The sequence below is a fragment of the Narcine bancroftii genome, chromosome 4, assembly GCF_036971445.1.
Source record: "Narcine bancroftii isolate sNarBan1 chromosome 4, sNarBan1.hap1, whole genome shotgun sequence".
In the NCBI taxonomy this organism is placed as follows: Eukaryota; Metazoa; Chordata; class Chondrichthyes; order Torpediniformes; family Narcinidae; genus Narcine; species Narcine bancroftii.
In genome coordinates this window covers 303,950,288-303,971,518 of record NC_091472.1, presented here as the reverse complement: position 1 = coordinate 303,971,518, position 21,231 = coordinate 303,950,288, and the positions used below count along the sequence as shown (strand labels likewise).

The 21,231-nt window shown below is 40.5% G+C and overlaps 1 protein-coding gene across 11 annotated transcripts in view; it reads left to right on the top strand.

The window, feature by feature from the left end:
• atf2 (activating transcription factor 2) overlaps positions 1 to 21,231 on the top strand; it is a 147,650-nt gene that overhangs the window by 92,610 nt on the left and 33,809 nt on the right. For 10 of the 11 annotated variants that reach the window (XM_069935781.1, XM_069935782.1, XM_069935790.1 and 7 more), the window contains one exon: positions 2,950 to 3,099. The exons of the other annotated variant lie outside the window; for it this stretch is intronic. In XM_069935781.1, coding sequence (XP_069791882.1) covers positions 2,950 to 3,099 — 150 coding nt within the window. The remainder of the gene's footprint in view (positions 1 to 2,949; positions 3,100 to 21,231) is intronic. 11 annotated transcript variants of the gene reach the window in all.

The following is a 21,231-nucleotide window of genomic DNA, read 5'->3' as shown; positions in this document are numbered from 1 at the left end:
AAAGGTGTAGGGAGAGAGGGAAAATGGGCATTAAGACCAGGATTAGATCCATCTTGATTTACTAAACAGACGCAAAAGGCCCACAGGCCTGTTTCTGTTATTATTGGTTATATTCTTAAATTTAGTTCAGATAAAGCAGGTTGTATTACTTACACTTGATTTTCAATTTGTATCGTTATTACTTCGTACAAGTAGCAACATACCATATTTTTTTGTCTATTCTAGTGTCTTAATTGCCTCTATCGTGAATTTTGTTTTTTGATATTTAGTTGGAACATTCATTCCTAAAAGATTTAAATGACATATTCTATGTTAGGAGGGAATAATAAGACAGCTACTTTCCTCTGCGAAAAATGTGCCATTTTGTGGAACTATCAGGCAGGGATATTGACAGTCATCATGAAGGTATTTAGTTTAGATTTCTTCTTCCCTTCTGCCAAAGGAATCCAGCATGATGTACAACCATATGAGAAGTGGAAGGTATGTTTAAAAATTAAACCTTATATACTTTATACTCATTTCAATTTTTAAATAGTGAAAATATTTTTATTAAACCCAAAACTAGAACATGAGTTTCACAATCAAGATGCTGGATCCATTGCCTCTGTGGATATTCTCAGGAATGGTTTGGAAAATAATTTATTAAAAGAACATTAAATTATGCATAATGTGGAAAACCACTCTGTTAAGGTTGGGCAACTTCATTCCATTTTCAACACCATTAAATATGCCAATTTACTGCTTTGTGAATTTCAAACTGGAGCATGATCGACAACTTGGTTTTTAAGACGTGCGAAAATCAGTGGGAATGAGAGGAACTAAGAGGTAGGGAAGTCACCGATAGTTGCAAGCATAAAAGGGTTGTAATGGTGAGTGAATTCATCTTCCCTCAGATAGATGAGGACTGCCATGATGCAAAGGGCTTGGATGAGTGAGGGAGGTGTCCAGGAAAGTTTTCTCTCAAACAGTATGTAAATAGCCTGATTGGGGGAAGGGTAGCTTTTTTCTCTTAGCTTTTTTATTTTCTGCCTTTCCACCCATATCCACCAACAACCTCTGGCCTGTTGGCCTGTGCCCTCCCTGCTCCTTCCCCCCACCTTTTTATTTGTCCACCTGTCTACTTTTTGCTCATACCTTGACAAAGAGCTCAGGCTCTTGACCTGCTGAGTTTCTCCTGTACTTTTGTGTATTTCACTACTATCACAACATCTGCATATTTTCCTGTTTGGCTTCACTTGTGACAGCTTTATGAGAGAAAAGAAAGAGTGCAGCATAAATAGCTAATTTAACTGCTTCATCTTCCCCATAAGATCCTTTGATTCAGGAACTTTTACTTTGGACTGGAAGTTGCATATTTTATCAGGAAAGTATGCAGACCAAAATGCGTAATGTCTACTCTCTGATAATTACTCGTGTCCATAACTAGAAGGTGTGATTGAATATCTGAAAATCAGAAAAATAAGCAAATTTGTGAAAGGTGTACACAACTGGCATATTTGATTGAATCTTTTGAAGAGGTGACTTAAGTGGTGAACAGGGAAACAAATCTGAATGTCGCCTATATGGATCACAGAAGGCATCTGGTAAAGAATTTCAGAAGAAACCGTGAGTTCAAACTGGAAGGTGAATTATTGCCTTGACTAAGAAATGAGAGGAAGTTTGGATATTGAATAGAAACTAAAGGAGTCATGTTTTAACTATTGATTTCCCAAATTTGTATTGGAACCTCAACTATTCCACTGTGAATGAAAGTAATTTACTTGATGAAATGTTGGTCTGTATCCAAATATGATAATACTATAATGGAAGGTTATATTGTAAACTATGCACGGTAAAACTGATTTACAATGAGATTTTAATAGATTTTAAAAAAACATAGAAAATGTGGGAAACAGCTTTCATAGCAGACAATGTTGAATTCACCATATTGCCTCTAAGGATACAACACTGCAGTTTCAAAATTTTGAAGTGGAAATTTAGAGATTTAGCATTCCACATGCATTATTACAATGTCATTGTCAATTACAACAAATTGTGTCTTGGTAATTAGAACAAAATAGAAATAAAAGTTGTGTTACAACTACACAGTTCCTTTTTAATAGTATTTTATGCCATTCTGTATCAGGCTTTGAAGGGAGTGCAGTATTAATGTAGGCCCTCCTCGTGTAACTTGTGCAAATAGACTATAGAAGAATGATAACTTAAAATCAGTAGTTAAATAACAAAGACAGATTACACAAACTAGGTTATATCCTGGCTAATTAAAAAATCTAAAGGATAATTGATCAAAATGTTCAATTATCATTTAGAATAAGTAGCGTAGAGATAAACTATTTCCACTTATTCGGGAATTTGGGATAGGGGAACATAGTCTAAAAATAAAAAGCACATTTGAGAAAAAAATTAGAAACATGGGTATTTTTTGGCAAGAGTGAAACTTCAGCTAATAACAGTAATTGATTGATTTTTATTATTAATAAATTGAAAGCCAAATCATCTATGTGTGTTCCCATAATTTCTTCAACCATTTCTAATGAAATTTGTCATCACAGAAGTAATTTTCATCTTAATGGAGTACACATTTTAAGCTGTGTTTTGCTTCATGACCATTGACTGGGATAGGATGGGCGATGAGCAGTCCAACCGAATGCCGCCGCACCCAGTATAATTTTAATGGATCAGCCTGTCTTTTACCTTGTCCAATGCATGGACATTTTAAATTCCATTTTAAGAAGATTTGAAAAGAATTAAAAAATGGTGCATATTTTAGTTTGCAAAAATAATCTGTAATGCTATATTAGGAACGTAGTTTGTACTTTCGGTTTGTATTTATAGAGTCTGCCCAGTGTATCTACAGATACAGATTTCATGAATTTGGATATTCTCTTTACTCTTAACTGATATATTTTGGTATACCAGTGAAACTGCTGGTTTGGTCTTTTTTTGCAGCGACTGAAGGCAGCTTTAACGCAACAGCTTCCTCAGGTTACTAATGGTAACAATGCCATTGGCCAAACAAGTGGAACCATGAGGATCCAGACAAAGGAAACTCATCCACAGTCACTTCAGCAAACTGCAACATCCACTACTCAACCAGTGGTATGTAAGATGATGATTTTTAACTTAATATTAATTAACCTATATAAATATGATTTTTTTGGGTTATTTCTGTAGAAAAAATGCATTTTATCCATTAAACCACTGGATTGAATTTCTCACTTTTGAGAATCATTCAATTCTTTTGCAAAGGACAACTTAATGCTAAATGAGTTAAAAAATGTCCTTTATACAGCAAAGATTTTTTTTTTAAATAACCATGTTTTGGGCTTGAGCCCTTCACCAATGTATGGAAAAATGTTGGCAGGAATCCAAATGAAAGGGTAATGGGGAAGCGTGGTCGCAAAGGCAGGAGGGACTGGGCGCAGACTGGGAGATCGCTTCACTGAGAACCTTCACTCTGTCCACACCAGTGGCAGGGACCTCCCAGTGGCCAACCTTTTCAGTTCTGCATCACACTCCCATACTCACATGTCTGTCCATGGCCTCATACTATTCCACCAAGACTACCCGTAAATTGGATGAGCAACACCTGATTTTCCTTCTGGGCCCTCTTCAGCTGGATTTTTTTTTTTGGAAGACTTTATTTAAAATTTTATCTTCAGCTGGATTTCATTAACATTGACTTTTCTGGTTTCTATTAACCTGCTCCCCTTTCCCCCTCCCTTCCCTTCAGCCTGTCAGCTCTTCATCCCTTTCCCTCTCTATTCTCCTTGCTTGCTGCTGTGCCCTCTCTCCTTTCTCCACCTATTACTTCCTGCCTTTGTTACCATGCCTACCCCTTACCCTTTTATTCAGACGCCTGCTAATATTGATGAAGGTCTCAAGCTCTAAACATCAATTATGTACTGGCAATTTTATTTTTGCTACATACATTGTTTGAACTGCTAAAATTCTCCTGCCTTGTATGTTTACTTCAACTACGTTGTCTGCAGACATTCATGTTTTACTTCTTAATTCTAAATGACAAAAACGTTTAGCCTTTCGACAGCATGGTTGACATAGCAATTAGCGCAATGCCTTTACTGGGTCAGCAATTGGGACAGGGATTCGAATCCGACACCCTCTGTAAAGAGTTTGTATGTTCTCCATGTGTCCACATGGGTTTTCCCCGGGGGCTCTGGTTTCCTACCACATTCAAAATGTTCTGGTTGTGCAGGTTAATTGGGTATAAATTGGGTGGCATGGACTCATGGGCCAAAATGGCCTGTAACCATGCAGTATTTCTAAATTACAAAATTTAATTTAAAATTCATTCAGATTGTCTCTTCAAATCCTGAAATCGTAGCATGCGTAAACTTCTGAAGAATTCTAAGTTTTTAAAATCTTGTATGCCTTTTGAGGAATCTATTTTATTAATAATTTTCAATAATTTACTCATTTAAACTCCTGGCCCTTTGATTATTCTTGTAATTTCTAAGTCATTTTCCATGTTCACTTTTCTGCTTACTGTCATTCATAAGCTAACCTTCAGGGTGGATCAGCTCAAGTTTCTCCAGTGTTTCTATGCCATTCAGATTAAACATCAGCAGGAGGAGAATGGTTAAAATTGTGGGGGGTAAGGAGGGAAGAGACATGGCGGAGTTCCTGAAAAAATGGATCCCAGATATACTGGGGAGAAAACAATTGGAAATAACCTGGAAATAAAATGGGTCCACCAGTTTTTTCCCCCACCACTCTCTCCTCCAGCCTCCCCCCCCTACCCACAGCCTGGGGTGAAGCCAACAGCCAAGCTGGGGTGAAGCCAACAGCCAAGCTGTATCCTGGAAAGGATCCTTCGGTACCAGGATAGAGAGAAGATTTTATAGATGGTAGCAGTGGGTTTGAAGGCAAGGGGGTGTCCAGTGGAATATGGGGGGGGGGGGGTAATGGTTTTATTCTACCAGGACATAAAGCACGGTGCTATTAAAACACGGGAGGGAATTTGACCTGGTTAAAAAGAGCCTTGAACAAAAAAGGAATTGAGTTTACCCTCCATCACCTGGCAATGCTGAAGATAGTAAGGGCGGGAGGGAAAAGGACTTTGTAAAAACCCAATCACTGCTTCGGGATTATATGTAAATGAAAATAAGATAGAAAGAGGGAATCGGGAAAGATAGACTGTAAATATTGTAATTGTGAGGAATACGAGGGGAATTTTTTCATAACGTTAATGTATAAAGATGAATATATATTAGAAGTAAGAATGAATACGGAGACCTCAAAGAAAGGGAGGGAGGTACAAATGGTAGATGGGTGCATTGGGCATGTCTCAAAATGGCGGGGGGGTGGGAATTGGCACCAATAGCTTGGTTGTAGGTGCTGGGACGGAAAAGGTAAACTGGGTGGGGGAAAAAGAGGAATGGCGGGGGGGTTCTGGGCTGTTTTTCATTTTCTTCTGAATTGTGGGTGTTAGTTTGTTAATTTATGGATTTATGGAGGAGAACCAGGATGAAGGTGATTAGGGGATAAGAAGGAGGGGGAGGGATATAACGGAGTGATCCAGGGATAATGGATGTCAAACAAATTTGTGAGTTTTAATGTAAATGGGATAGACAGGAAAACTAAAAGAAAAAGAGTCACGGCACACCTAAAAAAGACGCAGGTGGATTTAGTGTTTTTACAGGAAACCCACCTTACAATGCAAGAGCATTTAAAGTTAAAGGGGGAGTGGGTGGGGCAGATGGCAATGTCCTCCTTCAATTCCAGAGCCAGGGGAGTGGCTATCTTGATAGGGAAGAATGGTGATGGTGAAGGAAGTGGTCGCTGACTCAGTGGGGAGATTCATGATGATGCATTGTCAAATATACTCAGAACCCGGACACTTATGAATATGCCTTGAACTTTGACGATAAAATATTCATGCAGGACGTATCTTGAAAGTATCCAAAGGGTGGGAGAATGTTTTGATTGGAGGGGATTATAATTTTTGACTGGATCTGATCATGGACGAATCAGCAAAGAAGGTAACAAAGGCTGGGGTGGCTTAGTCTACCCTAGCCTTTATTAATGAGCTAAATCTCATAGATGTCTGGAGAAGGCTGAATCTGAGAGAAAGGGATTATTCCTTTTACTTGAAACAACATAATACCTACACCAGGATTGATTTATTTTTGGCATCAACCCGATTGGAGTGTAGAATAGTGTAGACCGAGTACATGGCTCGACTACTGTCGGGTCATTCACCTTGACGCTGACCATTACAATGCCAGATAAGCAGGCCTCAATGTATAGAATACGCTGCTGTTGGGAAGACCAGAATTTTGTAGCTTTGTTAGAGCTCAGAATTATTCTGTGAGACAAACTTCCCCTCTGCTGAGTTTAACTTTCTAATGTGAGACACATTGAAGGCTTATTTAAGGGACCAGATAATTGTTATACCAAGAGCATTAAAAAGGGGCACATGAAGGAGGTTAACACTTTAGAACATGAGATAGCACAACTAAAAAAGGACTATCCAAGAGCGGGCACAGAAGAATTGTAACAATCCTCGATATACCTTAAAAAGTTGATTTTAAGATCTAGACAACAGTATTGTTAGTTGGGGGAGAGGGCCCACAAGGTCTTGTCCTGGAGGTGAGGGCGGAAGAGGCCTCAAGGACAATTAATGCGATTCAGACAGGGGAAGGCGAGAAATCATATAAACCAAAAAAAAATACAAAACATTTGGAAGGTTTTATAAGGAATTGTATATATCTGAGTCAGGCGGTGATCCTACTAAAATAGATGATTTCATGCTTTCATTGGAACTACCAAATTTGGATCAGGAAGGGCGAGAGGGGCTGAGTGCCCCTTTCTCTAAAGAGGAGATTGCATGGACCCTGAGCTCTATCTAGACTGGTAAATCACCGGGAGAGGATAGTTTCCCCAATGAATTTTATAAAGAGTTCAAAGATCTTTTAATGCCCCTTCTCATGAAGGTGGTGGACCAGGTGGTGGATATGCACACCCTCCCGGAGTCTTTCTCCCCAGCAATCATCACAGTGATTCCAAAAAAAAGCAGGGACCCATTGAATCATGCCTTGTATAGACCCATGTCATTATTAAACACAGATTATAAAATCATTGCAAAAGCATTGGCCAATAGGTTGGCAGAATATTTTCCGAAACTAACAAATCCAGACCAAGCTGGATTTGTAGAAAGGAGACAATCAGTAAACAACATAGCTAGATTGCTTAATATAGTACATTTGGCACAATTGGGGGTGGATCCAGGAGTGGATGTAGCTTTGGATGTGGAAGAAGCCTTTGACAGATTCCCATGGGACTATTTGTTCAAGGCACTGGAGAAATTTGAATTGGGTCAAAAATTGTTAACTGGATGAGGACACTTTATTGTAAACCCCCAAGCAAAAATTATTACAAATGGGCAGATGTCTTCAGTGTTACCTTTGAGCAGTCCAGTAGGCAGCGTTGTCCATTGTCCCCAGCGCTGTTCGCACTGACGCTGGTGAAAGCCATTGAGCGGAATCCAGACATAAAGGGTTTCAGGGTGGGCAAGATGGAACACAAAATCAACCTTTCCTCTAATGATGTGTTGGTATATTTGACAGACCCCAAGGGGTCTTTGGTCAGACTGAGGACCACACTGGAGTATTATGGAAAGGACTCGGGGTATAAAGTAAATCTAGACAAAAGTGAGATTATGTCTTTGACGAAAGGAGATTATAAACAATATCAACAGAGAAGTCAATTTAAATGACCGCAAGAAGGCATTAAATATCTGGGGATAAAAGTGGACAAGGATTTGTGCAATTTATATTTTATATATATTTTCCTGTGCTCTGAAAGATTGAGGAGGACCTTGTTAGATGGAGTGCACTGCCCATAACACTACTGGTCAGAATAAAGGTGATGCCAAGACTCCAGTATCTTTTTCAATCGTTACCTTTTTTTGTTGCCACATGGTTTTTTTAAGACTCTCAACGAATGTGTCAGGATGTTCCTGTGGAATGATAAAGTGGCTGGAATCTGCATGGTAAGGTTGATGTGGGACTATAATTTGGGGTTTTTTAAAGTTACCTGATTTCAAAAAATAATGCTGGGCAACCCAGGCAAGGTTTATCGCCTCACTCTTTGAGCAACGGCCACCCCCCCCACCCCCCGTGGGCACAAATTGGACTACTTGCGGTAGGTGAAAAATAGCAGGAGTGTTTATATCTAAATGGGACACTAAATTAATTTCAAAAAAATGGATAACTCCATGTACTTCAGATATAGCAAATATTAATTCAATGTATTAGATTGAAAGCAGGGATATCTCCCAAAATGCCTTTGACCCTGAACAACTTAATACCCTTGACTCTGGGATATAAAATCCTGGACACCTGGTGCCAGAAGGGGATTAGGTATATCGAGGATTGTTACAAGCAAAGGCAGCTCATGTCAATTGAGCAATTGAGGAACAAATAATAGAATATTCTTCTGCTGCTATCTGCAAATAAGATCTTCCTTAAGGGAAAAATTGGGACCATTCTATGATGTAGTAACGTGGAGATTCTAATTTGACAGGGTGTGTGTAAATTTATCTCTAAGATGTATTACTTTTTCCAAAATGAGGGCCTGAAGCCGGGCTTACACAGGTCAAGGGAGAGATGGGAATGGGAATCGGACTTGGACACAGCTATCAGTGAAGAGTGGTGGCAAGACCTGTGTCTGGACAGCGTGATTGGAGTCATCAATACCAGATACAGGTTGATACAATACAATTTCTTGCATCAGTTGTACCTCACATCACAAAAATTACATAAACCAAAGCCAGAAATTTCAGAAATGTCCTTAGGTGTGGTGTGGAACTTTTGTCCTCTCCACCTGGCTATGTACAAAGGTAAGATCTTTCTGGGAAGACCTGGGGGCATTCTAAAACAAAATTACAAAAGTGCATTTTCCACAGGATCCAGAAGTATACCTTCTGGGAGACATTGGGGACGTGAGTTTTAGACTCTCCAAATACCAAATTTCGTTCATGAATTTCGACCTGTCAGTAACCAAGAAGTGTACAGCAGTTTTGTGGAAGTCCGACTCCCAACTAAATACCACACAATGGAATATGGAAATGCAGAGTTGCATTCCCCTGGAGAAAATCATGTACAATCTAAAGAAACATAACACATTCATTAAGATGTGGCAACCACACAGATTGATTAGTTCTTCCCCCCTCCCCCTTCGAAATAGGGATACTGTAGCAGTCCGTCCCATAAGGGAAATTAATGTGATCAAAGAAGTGGGACATGGCGCAGGTGACATGTTTCAGTTTCATTTTGAGTTTTTTTTATTTTTAATTTAATTGTATCAATGTAATTTAATTGAATGTACTTTCAATTGTATGAAGGTGGGGAGGTGGGGGGAATACATACAGACTCTATGTTAAATGAACGTTAAAAAAAGATTATATGGTTTGAATTTTATGAGTACGAAAATTTTTAAAAATATGCAAAAAAAAAAGAATTCTCATAACTCATTTATGGATTGCTGCCAGCTAGAATGTTTCAGTGAACATAAAATGATGCTGTACTTAAAATATGATCTGACAATACACTCTATGGTATGATCATAAGTTCCTTGACTTTTGTTGTTACTGCTGTCTTGAGGTTCTAATATTTTGTTGTTGCCCTTTAATGCTGCATATCTAGTTCATTAAGACTTTAGGAGTGTTTTTTTTTAATATCAACCTTCTTTAATTAGTTTTGTCACAAGAATGCATTTATGTCTCAGGGCATAGAATGAATTAGCCTTTTAACTGTCTCATTAAGATTTTCAGGGATAGGGTTTGATGGTGGTGGTGACCATTTTAATGCTACATGGATTAATGCTAGGCCGGAAAGGGATGAAACTCTCTATTGTCTTTTCATACTGCAGAATGGTTCACCACATCAGCAAATCTCTTCACCTGAATAATATTGTGTAAAGCAATGTTTTTTTAAAGGACATGAATATTGGAAAATAACTAATTATCTTTATGCTAAGGAGAATTTGTTCTTAGCATTTTAATATTTTAACTAAGTTCGTCGTCTGATCATGTTTTCCTCAAATCTAAAGACTGATGCTTATAACTCCTTCGCTTTGTACCTTTCTGTTTCATTTGAAGTTGTTCTTTGTCTTTCTGAAAAGTATTAGCTTATTTTTCCATTGAATTTCAGATATAACTTTCAATTCTGTCAGGTTCATATAAAATAGAGCTTTCAGGTAATACACCCATAGGAAAATTAGAGAAGAAAATCAGATATATCTATAACTAATACAGTTCAGCTAGTTAAACTACTCAGCAAATTATGAACCTCAGCAGCTAAATGTTATTTGACGTCATTCTTCCCAATCTATTGTCTACATTTTCCTGAACTTTCCAAACTCTTCGACTGATTGTTGGACCATATGAAGCATTTACAAGTGCCATTAAAACCCAGTACTGAAGACTGAAATTAATCAGATTTTTTTCATTGTTTCCACTTTTAATGGAATTGCCAATGTAAATTTGTCACACTGCCTTTATTCGCCCACACAGCCTTTTCTAACCTCTCACCACAATCCACGAACCCAATCAAGCCATAATATCATGACTTGTACTTTGTGAATTTCTAGTGCAATTAACAAGTTCCATGGTCCATTTTTATAATGAAAACACTACAGCTGCTATCTAAATTACATCTGATGTACTACTCCATTTATCCTTTGGCTTCTAATGTCACTTTACCTGAACACTACATTTCATCTTCTCTCCCTATGTGCATTGCTACGGGAAATTAACTATATGGGAGGTATGTTACTGTCCATTCCAAATAACATCAGTTAACTGCATTACTGAGTGTGATTTAACTAACTTTCATTCCAGCACAGGTTTTCATTATAGTATGGTAGCTCTAATTTTATCAACAATCTCTATTCCACAATAATAAAACAAATCCACAGTCATTTTTTTCTTCAGACATCTCTTAACTGAATTGCCAAATGGAATAAGCCTTTTACAAATGCTTGCTAATTAAATTGACCCATGTAATTTTGAGAATAAATGTCACGCATATAATATACTCTGGGGGCTTGACCAATGAAAAATATTAGTCTGATTACAATTTATTTGTCCATTTACTGTACTTGTCTCTTTTTCTAGTCTTTCTCTGTAACTTTTCATCAGAAAATATTTTGAAAATTGTGGTTAGAGGAGCTGCAAGGGCCCCTCTCTAACATTTCTCAACATTCTTGAGCAGAATCCAGTAAAGTTCAGAACTCTTTATTTTGAGTACCATTGACTCTTTACTTTTCCCACAGTTGTGGTGGATTTGAGTGAGGTGGAGTGTGGAGAAAGAAGAGAAGTGACAAGAAAAAAAGTCTTGGGTTTTTATTATTAGTACATATGATTCTTTAAAAAAATCATATTCAGTGAAATTTTTATTCAGAAAAAGATGATCTTTTTCAACAGATCCCTTTTCTCTAAGATGTTGGAAAGAAAGAAAAGCATTGTTGGCAAAAACTGAAACAAAATGAAATGTTTTGAAGCCAAAGTTATGCTGGAGAAACTCACCAGGTCAAGCAGTCTCTTTTATATAGCAAAGATTAAAAAATCATTTGCTCAATCATTCTCATTGTGACTCATCCGGAAATGTAAACTACTTAAAGACACTGCCTTTCCTATGGACTTTATTTTTTCCCTTTTCCAATTCTTTTCAAAGGTCATTCAGGATTTTGTTTCCACCACTAAATCTGATTGGATATTCTATCTCACAATGCAACTTTTATGAAAAAAATCACTCCTAATCTCTTTACTCTACCAGTAATTGCCAATTCTCTTCTCTACTTCACTGACAAAATAATTATAATTTTGAACACTACATTGTTTCCTCTTAACCTTTGGTTATTAAGATCACAATTACTTTAGTCTCTCAGATAACTTCATTTACATTCCATGAATTATATAAAAATTTATAGCTTACAACTTGAGTTATAAATGAGTCTTGGATTTTGATACAAGTCATATTTTACAACAGGCAAAGAGGTTATCCTGCCCATTGTGTTTTTAGTGAGAAGATGAAATCTGATGTGATGTAAGCAAAAGGAAGGAGCTGATTATTCTTTGTTGACTGATATAGATGCATGACAGAGCATGCTCAGTCATTGCATATCCTGCACCACTTGTACAAGAACATGTGTGAAAGTTGTTACCAGATGGATAAATTCATCGCCTAGGTTCTGGAGCTCAGTCAGGTGCTAATGTCAATTCATTTAATTCATGAGATGGAAAGCAATGTTGCCCCACACTCCAATGGTTTAAAAGTGTGTGGGCTTTAGTTTTATGGAAAGAAATAAGAAGAAATTGTCAGTTGGGAAGGGCTATCAGTGTGATACCATTTTAGTGGTGATTACGTAAGAAACATAATGTTAGATAAACCTATGGTTTTCACTGGTTATCTCGCATATCCCATGCTGATAGGTAAATGGTGTAACAATCAAAAGGAGAAAGATGGTGTGGATATGGAAGAAAGAAAAAGTTGCCTGTCTATAGAGGAATAAGATAAGGAGTGTTTAGCTTGAAGCCATTGTTTGACTTGGATCTGTGAAATAGTAAGTACATTAATATGCTCAAAGTTCTCAATTGAATTCAAATCCTGATGTCTCTCAGTTGTTTGTACCTTAAGGCCGTTTCATGTCAGGCCTCCTCCTGGAGGCCGGCTGCAGGAGCAGATGGAAAACTAAGAACTTACCTTTCAGACAGCAGCCTGAAAAGGCTGCTCCGGAATCCCATTCATATCCAGAGGAGCCTCGTAGCGCCCTCCGGATCCGACGGAGGCAGGGCGACTGATGCCATAGCACCACCTATCATAAAAAAGGTGGCAGAGCAATGGCCATTTTCCCTACCCATAATCCCCCAAGCAGTTGGAACCGCTCTGTGGTTCCCAGAACAGTTCCAGCTGCGTGAGGGATTATGGGCAGGGAGGTCAGCCATTGCTCTGCCACAATTTGAGCCGCAGAGAGCAGCCCCGAAGGCCAAAGTGGCTCGCTGTGGCTTCCCCAGCCCTCACTTGCCCCCCCCCCCCATGACTCCCACTGCACTGACAGCTCCTGCTGTCCCGCCAGCTACCGCTGCTCTGGCTGCCCTGATGGACCCGCTGAGAGCTTCCACTGCCCCGACGGTCCCCACTGCTCCTGTTGCCCTAAGGGCTACTGCTGCCCCTGGCTTGGAGGGAGAGGGATGAGTGGGGAGATGAATCGCGGGCTGACGGCATCATCAGCCTGCCCCTAAACAGCCTCTTAGCATGGCTATACATTCAAATTGATCGGCGGAGCACTGCGCTCCACCGATTATCCCTCTCCAAGAGGGGTTGGATTATGAGGCTCGGAGACTACCTCTGCACATTCAGAGAGGTACGTGGTTATGCGTTGTGGCGGAGGTTCTCTGCCTTTATATTTGGACTTTGGCCCTCTCTGAAAGTGCCTTTAATTAAATACTCTTGCCTTCTGAAGATGACCCATCTTGAAACCTAATCATTCTGCTTTATGGCAATAATTTTAACACTTACAAGCCAATAGTCTGTCTGGGATCATGTTACCTTTATACTCCTGCACTTCTGCTTCTAGTTGAACGATATTTAATTCTTTTTTGTATATCTTAATTTCAGCGTTGTCCCGCTGTTTAGTATGTCTGAGCGTTTTATTTTTAGAACAACTCTATGATATACATTAGCTTGTGCATCTAATTAAAACACATTAGCATCATAGGATAGATATGTTTAATTTTAAATAGCACTGGACTAATATTGCTTATACTTTTGGGTCATTGTCAATCATTGAACATAGAGGGCATTTTAAATGAAATCCTATTGTGTCCAGTTACGTATTAAAGGTCAACAGGACAATTACAAACAGAAGCAGAAAATGATGTCAAATGTTTCCTTACAACAAGGAATTGCATTCTAAAACACAGCAGAGTACCATCTAGTACAAATAAAGAAAATTGGAAAGTAGAAGCAAATTCATTCTTGTGATGGATTTCAAGACAAAGCTATTTAGATTGAATAGTTTATACTGAATTTGTTCAAATAGAGTGCAAACTCAATATAATGTACCTTAACATGTTGGAATTCTGATATACCCAGGGCAGATATAAGGTAATGATAGTTGCGTGTAACACGGGTGGCTTATAAAACAAGCATTAAAATGACCTCATGACACCTTGGTCATATTAAGGTTGCGCTGCATGTAAAGAATATTAATTTTCAAGTTAAAAAATGTTTTGGCACTCATCGAGGTAAACATACAGCAGTTAACAATGGAGATCGAAAAATGACATTATGAGTACAAGGATTAACGTTTGATCAGAAAATTGATTTTTGCTGATTTTTTAGTTTCCTGTCATCATGCCTCCTGTGTATAATACCAGAGACGACAGCAAATTTATTCAAGCTGTAATTGCTAGTGGTCTGTATTCTAGACAGATTGGTACTTTCTCATCCAACATTTACATGAGTGTATTTTGCACCAGAGTTATTTGCCATGATCTTGGAAGCTGGAATAATTAATTTTCAGTCAAAAAAAATCAAGAATACGGTATCTGCTGTGGAGCGAACATACGGTCACTCCACTGCAGATGCAATATCGATGGCTCTCCACTCACTTTTGGATCAGCTTGATAACAGCAATTCATACATAAGGCTGCTCTACATCTTGGCCTTCAGTACCATTATTCCCTCAGTGCTGTTCAAGAAGCTACAAACTAGGCCTCTGTACCCCACTCTGAAACTGGATACTTGACTTTCTCATTGGAAGACCACAATTAGTACGAATTGGAAACATCTCCTCCTCACTGATCATCGATGCAGGCACACCCCAAGGATGTGTGCTTAACCCACTTGTTATACACTCTTGACTGTGTGGCCAGGTACAATTCCAATGCCATCTACAAGTTTGCCGATGACACTACATTTGTCGGCAGAATCACAAACTGAAATGAGGAAGCTTGTTGAAGGGTGAATGACAACTTCGTGCTCAATATCAGCAAAACCAAGCAGATGATTGTGGTCTTCAGGAGAAAGTCAAGGGAACACGACTCAGACCTCATCGAAGGCTCAGTAGTGGAAAGGGTCAAGAATTTCAAATTCCTGGGTGTCAACATCTCTGAAGATCTGTCCTGGAACCTCCACATTGATGCAATCGCAAAGAAGGCTCACAGTGGCTACACCTTGTGAGGTGTCTGAGGAGATTTGGTATGTCACTGAAGACTCTCCAGGTGTAGTGTGGAGAGCATTCTGGCTGGTTGCCTCACTGCCTAGTATGGAGGCGCCAACTCTCAGGACAAGAATAAACTCCAGAGGATTGTTAACTTGGTCTGCAACATCACAGGGACCAGACTTCACTCCATCAAGGACATCTATATGAAGCGGTATTTTAAAAAAACAGCCTCTGTCCTCAAAGAATCCCACCATTCAGGCCACGGCCTCTTCACTCTGCTACCATCAGGAAAAAGTTACAGGAGCCTAAAGACAAGCACTCAACGGCACAAGGACAGCTTCTTACCTGCTGCCATCAGATTCCTGAATAATCAATGAAGCAAAGACACAGCCTTACTTTTTGTGCTCAATGATTGTTATTATTTTCTTTTTATATAGTAATGTCATAAGATGGTTATAATATGTATATTTGCTCTATGATGCTGCCACAAAACACCAAATTTCATGACTTGTTCATGACAATAAATCCTGATTCTGAATACTAAGGAAAATGCTCTCCATCATGCATCCATTCAAGTCAATGGAGTATCCATGGGGACTTACATGGGCTCCAGCTATGTCTGCCTTTTTGTTGGCTACATGGAGCAATCCATGCCTCAAGCCTATACAGGCGAGGCTCCTCTACTCTTCCTCTGCTTCGTTGATAAATACTTTGGTCCTGCCTCATGCACCTATGATGAGCTTCTAGCGGTGCTATGGTGGCACTACAACTCCAGGAGGCATCAAACCGGCCATGTGAGATCAGTGTGTGATGATGTCGGTACATTTGAACGCAGGATTCTGGCTTTTAAAAGATTGCACCAGTGATGAAGAGTAAGTCCTCTTCATTCATTCTAGAAACGCCTTGTGTTGTTATTTCGTCATGTCCACTGCAATTCCAGTGGCCACAATTGGTGATCCCCGACAAGTCCAAAAATGTATTTTTGGACAAACATAGACTCTGCAGTTGTTGCTGTGTTGCTGCCACCTTTCTGGACAGCTGAGCCTGAACTGTAGTTCCAACAGGCTGAAGCTCAATTTTACCTTCGTAAAGTTGTATTGGACACCACTTGTTATTACCATGTTGTCAGTGCCCTGGACCAGGCCGTAACTAAGAGGGTCTGCGACTTCCTATGAGATCCATAACGTACCAGCGAGTATGGCGCTTTAAAAGCACTTTTATTACGTGTATATGGTGTGTCCCGTAGGGAAATGGCAGCCCCTTCAGAAGTAATGGAAGAAATGGCATTCCTGGCAGCTGACAAAAGACCCAATATGTTATCCGAGCAGTTCTTTTTAGAGAAAATGCCAGATGATAATAAGCTCTTGTTTCTAAGTGTTCATTTGAAGATCCAAGGGCTGTAGTGGCAGAGGCAGACATTCTATGGCTGGCTAAATAGGACAGCAAGGAAAAACAAGTCTGCACAACCAGCCCCTCCGATATTGACCCCATGTCACACTCTAGTGCTCTTATCACATCACTCCATACAAGCAGGCAATGCCCCAAGACAAGCAAGCAGCCTGTGGACACCTCGTCTTGGTATTATTGCCACAGGCGTTGGGGAGTTAATACCCACAAGTGCCTTCCACCCTGTCTGTTTGTGGAAAGCGCCCAGGCCAACTGCCAGTAAAGGCTGTGGTGGTTGGCAATAAACCTGCAAGAGGTATGTATGGGACCAGTTGTCGCAACAAAAATTTCTGGTGGACATGGGTTCAGAAGTTAGTGTATTTCCACTCACTGGTTTTGACACACGCCATCCTACCCCGGACCTGAAACTACGAGCAGATAACAGTTCCAACATTCCGACCTTAGGCACCAGGAAGTTGATTGTCAAGATCGAGAATCATCTTTACACTTGGCCATTTATTACAGCAGCAAGATCCCGACTTTTGCTCGGTGCAGATTTTCTTTGGGCTCATTCATTCCTTGTCAACATAAAAGAGCATTGGCTAACAGGTGGAAATACTTTTCAGACTATTCCTGTGGTAGAAGCCTATACCCCTGCTCTGCACCTCCAAACATTAAGTAAACCAGTAGATGAATTCTCCAAGCTGTTGCAAGATTTCCCTGAGATTACTACTCTACAATTTTCTGCCTCCACTGCAAAGCACCATGTTACTCACTGCATTTGTACTAAGGGCCCTCCTATCCATGCGAAAGCTTGCCTCCAGAGAAGCTGTGCTTAGCTAAGGAAGAGTTTGCTAAAATGGAGGAACAAGGCATAATTCATAGGTCTGACAGTCCCTGGACATCTCCATTACATATGGTCAAGAATTGGAGCTTGGCGACCTTATGGAGATTAGAGGCGGCTTCACAACACCACCATCCTGGATGGTTATCTGATTACTCATTCAGGATTTCTCGGCTAATTTGCATGGTCCGAAGATCTTCTCCAAAATAGACTTGGTCCGTGTCTATCACCAAGTACCGGTAGAGCCAGAAGACATTCCAAAAACAGCAATAATTACCCCATTTGGGTTGTTCGAATTTTTACGAATGCCATTCAGATTAAAGAATGCCACTCAAATCATTTCAGTGGGTGATGGATGTTTTAGGACTTGGTATGACCAATGTCTTTATTTCCCTTGATGTGATTTTAGTGGCCAATGGAACTAAGGAAGGTATTTGGAACATCTTTGTAAGCTTTTTATTCATCTTTAGAAGTTTGGACTGACCATCAATCCGGATAAATGCGTTTTAGGACAAGAAATTATTGATTTCTTGGGGTATAGGATTACTCAGGAAGGCATGATCTCGCTGCCATCCAAAGTCGGGGCCATTACCAGTACTCAAGACCTGCTTTGGTTAAAAGCCTGCAGAAATTCTTGGGAATGTTAAATTTTTACCGTTGGTTTCTTCCGGGAGCACTCATATCATGAAGCCTCTTTTTGATTTACTGTCCGGAAATGCCAGAACCATCCATTAGACTGAAGAGAGAAACAATGCCTTCTTGAAGACTAAAGATTTGCTAGACTCATATGCCCAGCTACCCAGTTTGAAATGCAGCCACCGCTCTTTCTACAGACGCTTCCAATATGGCCGTAGGAGGTGCACTTCATCAATATGTCAATGGGCAATAAAAACATTCTTCAGCCATCATCACTGAAAAGCAGAGGAGAAATACAGTGCTTTTGATAAGGAGCTTTTGGCTATTTACTTGTCTATTCGACACTTCCATTACTTTTTGGATGGCAGAGATCTTACTATGTACACCAACCACAAGCCCTTAAGATATGCATTTTCTAAAATCACAGAGCACTGGTCAGCTCGACAACAACGGCAGTTAACATACATTTCAGAATTTTCCACAAAAATACTATTTATTTCCCAAAAAGACAATGTAGTAGCTGATGCACTTTCCCTCTCTGCCCCACTCGAGGTTTCGTCTGTAGATCAAGGTATTAACTACACAGCTTTGGCCGCGGCCCAAGAACATGTTCATGAAACAAACGCTTATCAGACTGCAATCACGAACCTGCAATTGAAAGATGTCCAGTTTGGAGTTAATGTCTAACTACTCCTCTGTGACATATCAACAGGACACCCATGCCCAATAGTTCCAGTATCATGGAAACATCGAGTATTCGACTCTGTGCGTGTTCTCTCACATTCATTGATTAGATTGATTCTTCATATGGTTTCAGACAGTTTTGTGTGACGCGGTCTTAAAACAAACATTGCACAAATGGCGAGGTCCTGCATTGCTTGCCAAAAAGCAAAGGTTCAGCAGCATACAAAGGCATCACTGCAGTCTGTGCCAGCAATTACTTGGCGTTTTGCTCATGTCCTTGTGGACATCGTTGGTCCATTTCCAATTTCAAGAGCATACCGTTATCTTTTTACAGTAATAGGTTTATGCGGTTGGTAGATGCTGCTACAGACACTTGTGCTTGGGCGTTCCTTAGTTCCTGGGTGTCTTGTTTTGGTTTACTTCCTCGATGTGAATGGCCTTGTCTTTCTTGGTCATTATACAAATGCCAAACATCCCCAGTCCAATGGAATGGTGGAAAGGTTTCATTGACATCTTAAGTCAGCCTTGATGGCTAGGTTAGAGGGCCCAAACTGGGCTGATGAGCTGCCATGGGCATTAGAACAACTCCAAAGGAGGACCTCCAAGCTTCATCTGCAGAGCTCGTGTAAGGCGCACCGTTGGTGGTTCCAGGGGAGTTCGTCCCCTACCATCCCAACTCCAAAGGAGGACCTCCAAGCTTCATCTGCGGAGCTCGTGTAAGGCGCACCGTTGGTGGTTCCAGGGGAGTTCGTCCCCTTCCATCCCAACTCCAAAGGAGGACCTCCAAGCTTCATCTGCAGAGCTCGTGTAAGGCGCACCGTTGGTGGTTCCAGGGGAGTTCGTCCCCTACCATCCCAACTCCAATGATGATCACTGTTGAGCAGGCAAAGGGAGACCGTAGGAAAAATCACCCCTATACCACTATCGTCACACGGAGAACACTTCTTTTGTGACCGAAGACCTCAAAAGCTGTCCGTAGGGGAACATTTGGTCAACCTTTACAGACGCCCTACGAAGGACTTTATAGGATACTCAGACAAACTAGGTCGACCTGTATTTTGGACATTGGAGGGAAGCCACAATCTTTCCCTATTGACAGGCTTAATGTGGACAAGTCTTCCCCACTGCAGCAGCCAACAGTCCATCACAGAGATCGACAACATAAAAGACAGACAAACTGTAGCAGTGCTATGGCAGCACTACAACTCCCAGGAAGTATCAAATTGGCAATGTTACATCAGTGCATGATGACATCAGCACATGTCGAGAAGGGGATTCTGGCTTTTAAAAGGTTGTGCACGTGATGAAGAGTAAATCCATTTGATTCACTCTAAAAATGCCTGTGTGATTATTTCATTGTGTCCACTTCAATTCCAGTGGCACCAAGCTCATTGACTTTATCCACTTTGCTGCCAATTTCCACCCTGTCCTCAAATTCACTTGGTCCATCTCAAGCTACACTCTCCCCTTTCTCAATCTTTTTGTCTCCATCTCAGGAGACAAACTCGACAGACATTTACTTAAAATCCACCAACTCGTGTAGGTACCTCTATCACATCTCTTCATACTCTCTCCATTCCTTTCTCACAATTCCTCTCTTCTGTCGCATCTGCTCCCAGGTCGAGATTTTCTAAACGAGATCATTTGAGATGTTCTCCTTCTTCAAAAAACGTGGCTCCCCTCTACTCACATCAACCTTGCTTTCCCCTTGTCCTCACCTACCACTCCACTAGTCTCCGCATCTAACATATCATCCTCTGCCATTTCCACCACCACTTACGTGATCTAATTACCAAATACATCTTCCCCTCTCAGCATTCCCCAAGGACCACTCCTTCCGTGACTCCCTCATCTACTCTTCCCTCACCACTATTTGGGGCCCCATCCAAGTGAAGCATCACTTGTCAATCTGCAGGGGTCATCTACTGCATCCGGTGCTCCCATTGTGGTCTCCTCTACATCAGATACTGGACGCAATCTGGGAGATCGCTTTGTTCGGCATCTTAGCTCTGTCTGCTGCAATAGCAGGGTTCTCCCAGAGGCAACCCATTTCATTCCCCCGCCTCATTCCCCTGACAGCCTGGTCTCATGCGCTGCCAGACTGAGACTGTGCAATCCAGAAATCGAAACATGGGTATGTACAGAGGATCCACAAACAGCTGTGTGACACCGGTAGCACGAGATGCATTGGCAAGGGATCAAGATGATAAGAGATCACAAGTCAACCGTGTGAGTTAAATACAACAATACCTCTCTTTCAGTCAGACTGTACATCTATTGTTCAAAAGGATTCAAGACAGCCATCATCATCGTGATAGACAAGAGGGCGACAATAATAGCCTCAATGACTTCTGTCCTGTGGCACCGACCTCCACCACTATGAAATGTTTTGAGCGTCTGGTGATGGAATGATTCCAAGCACACCTCCCAGAAGTGGTGGACCCATTTCAGTTTGCCTTTCAAAGAAACCATTCCATACACAATGCTAT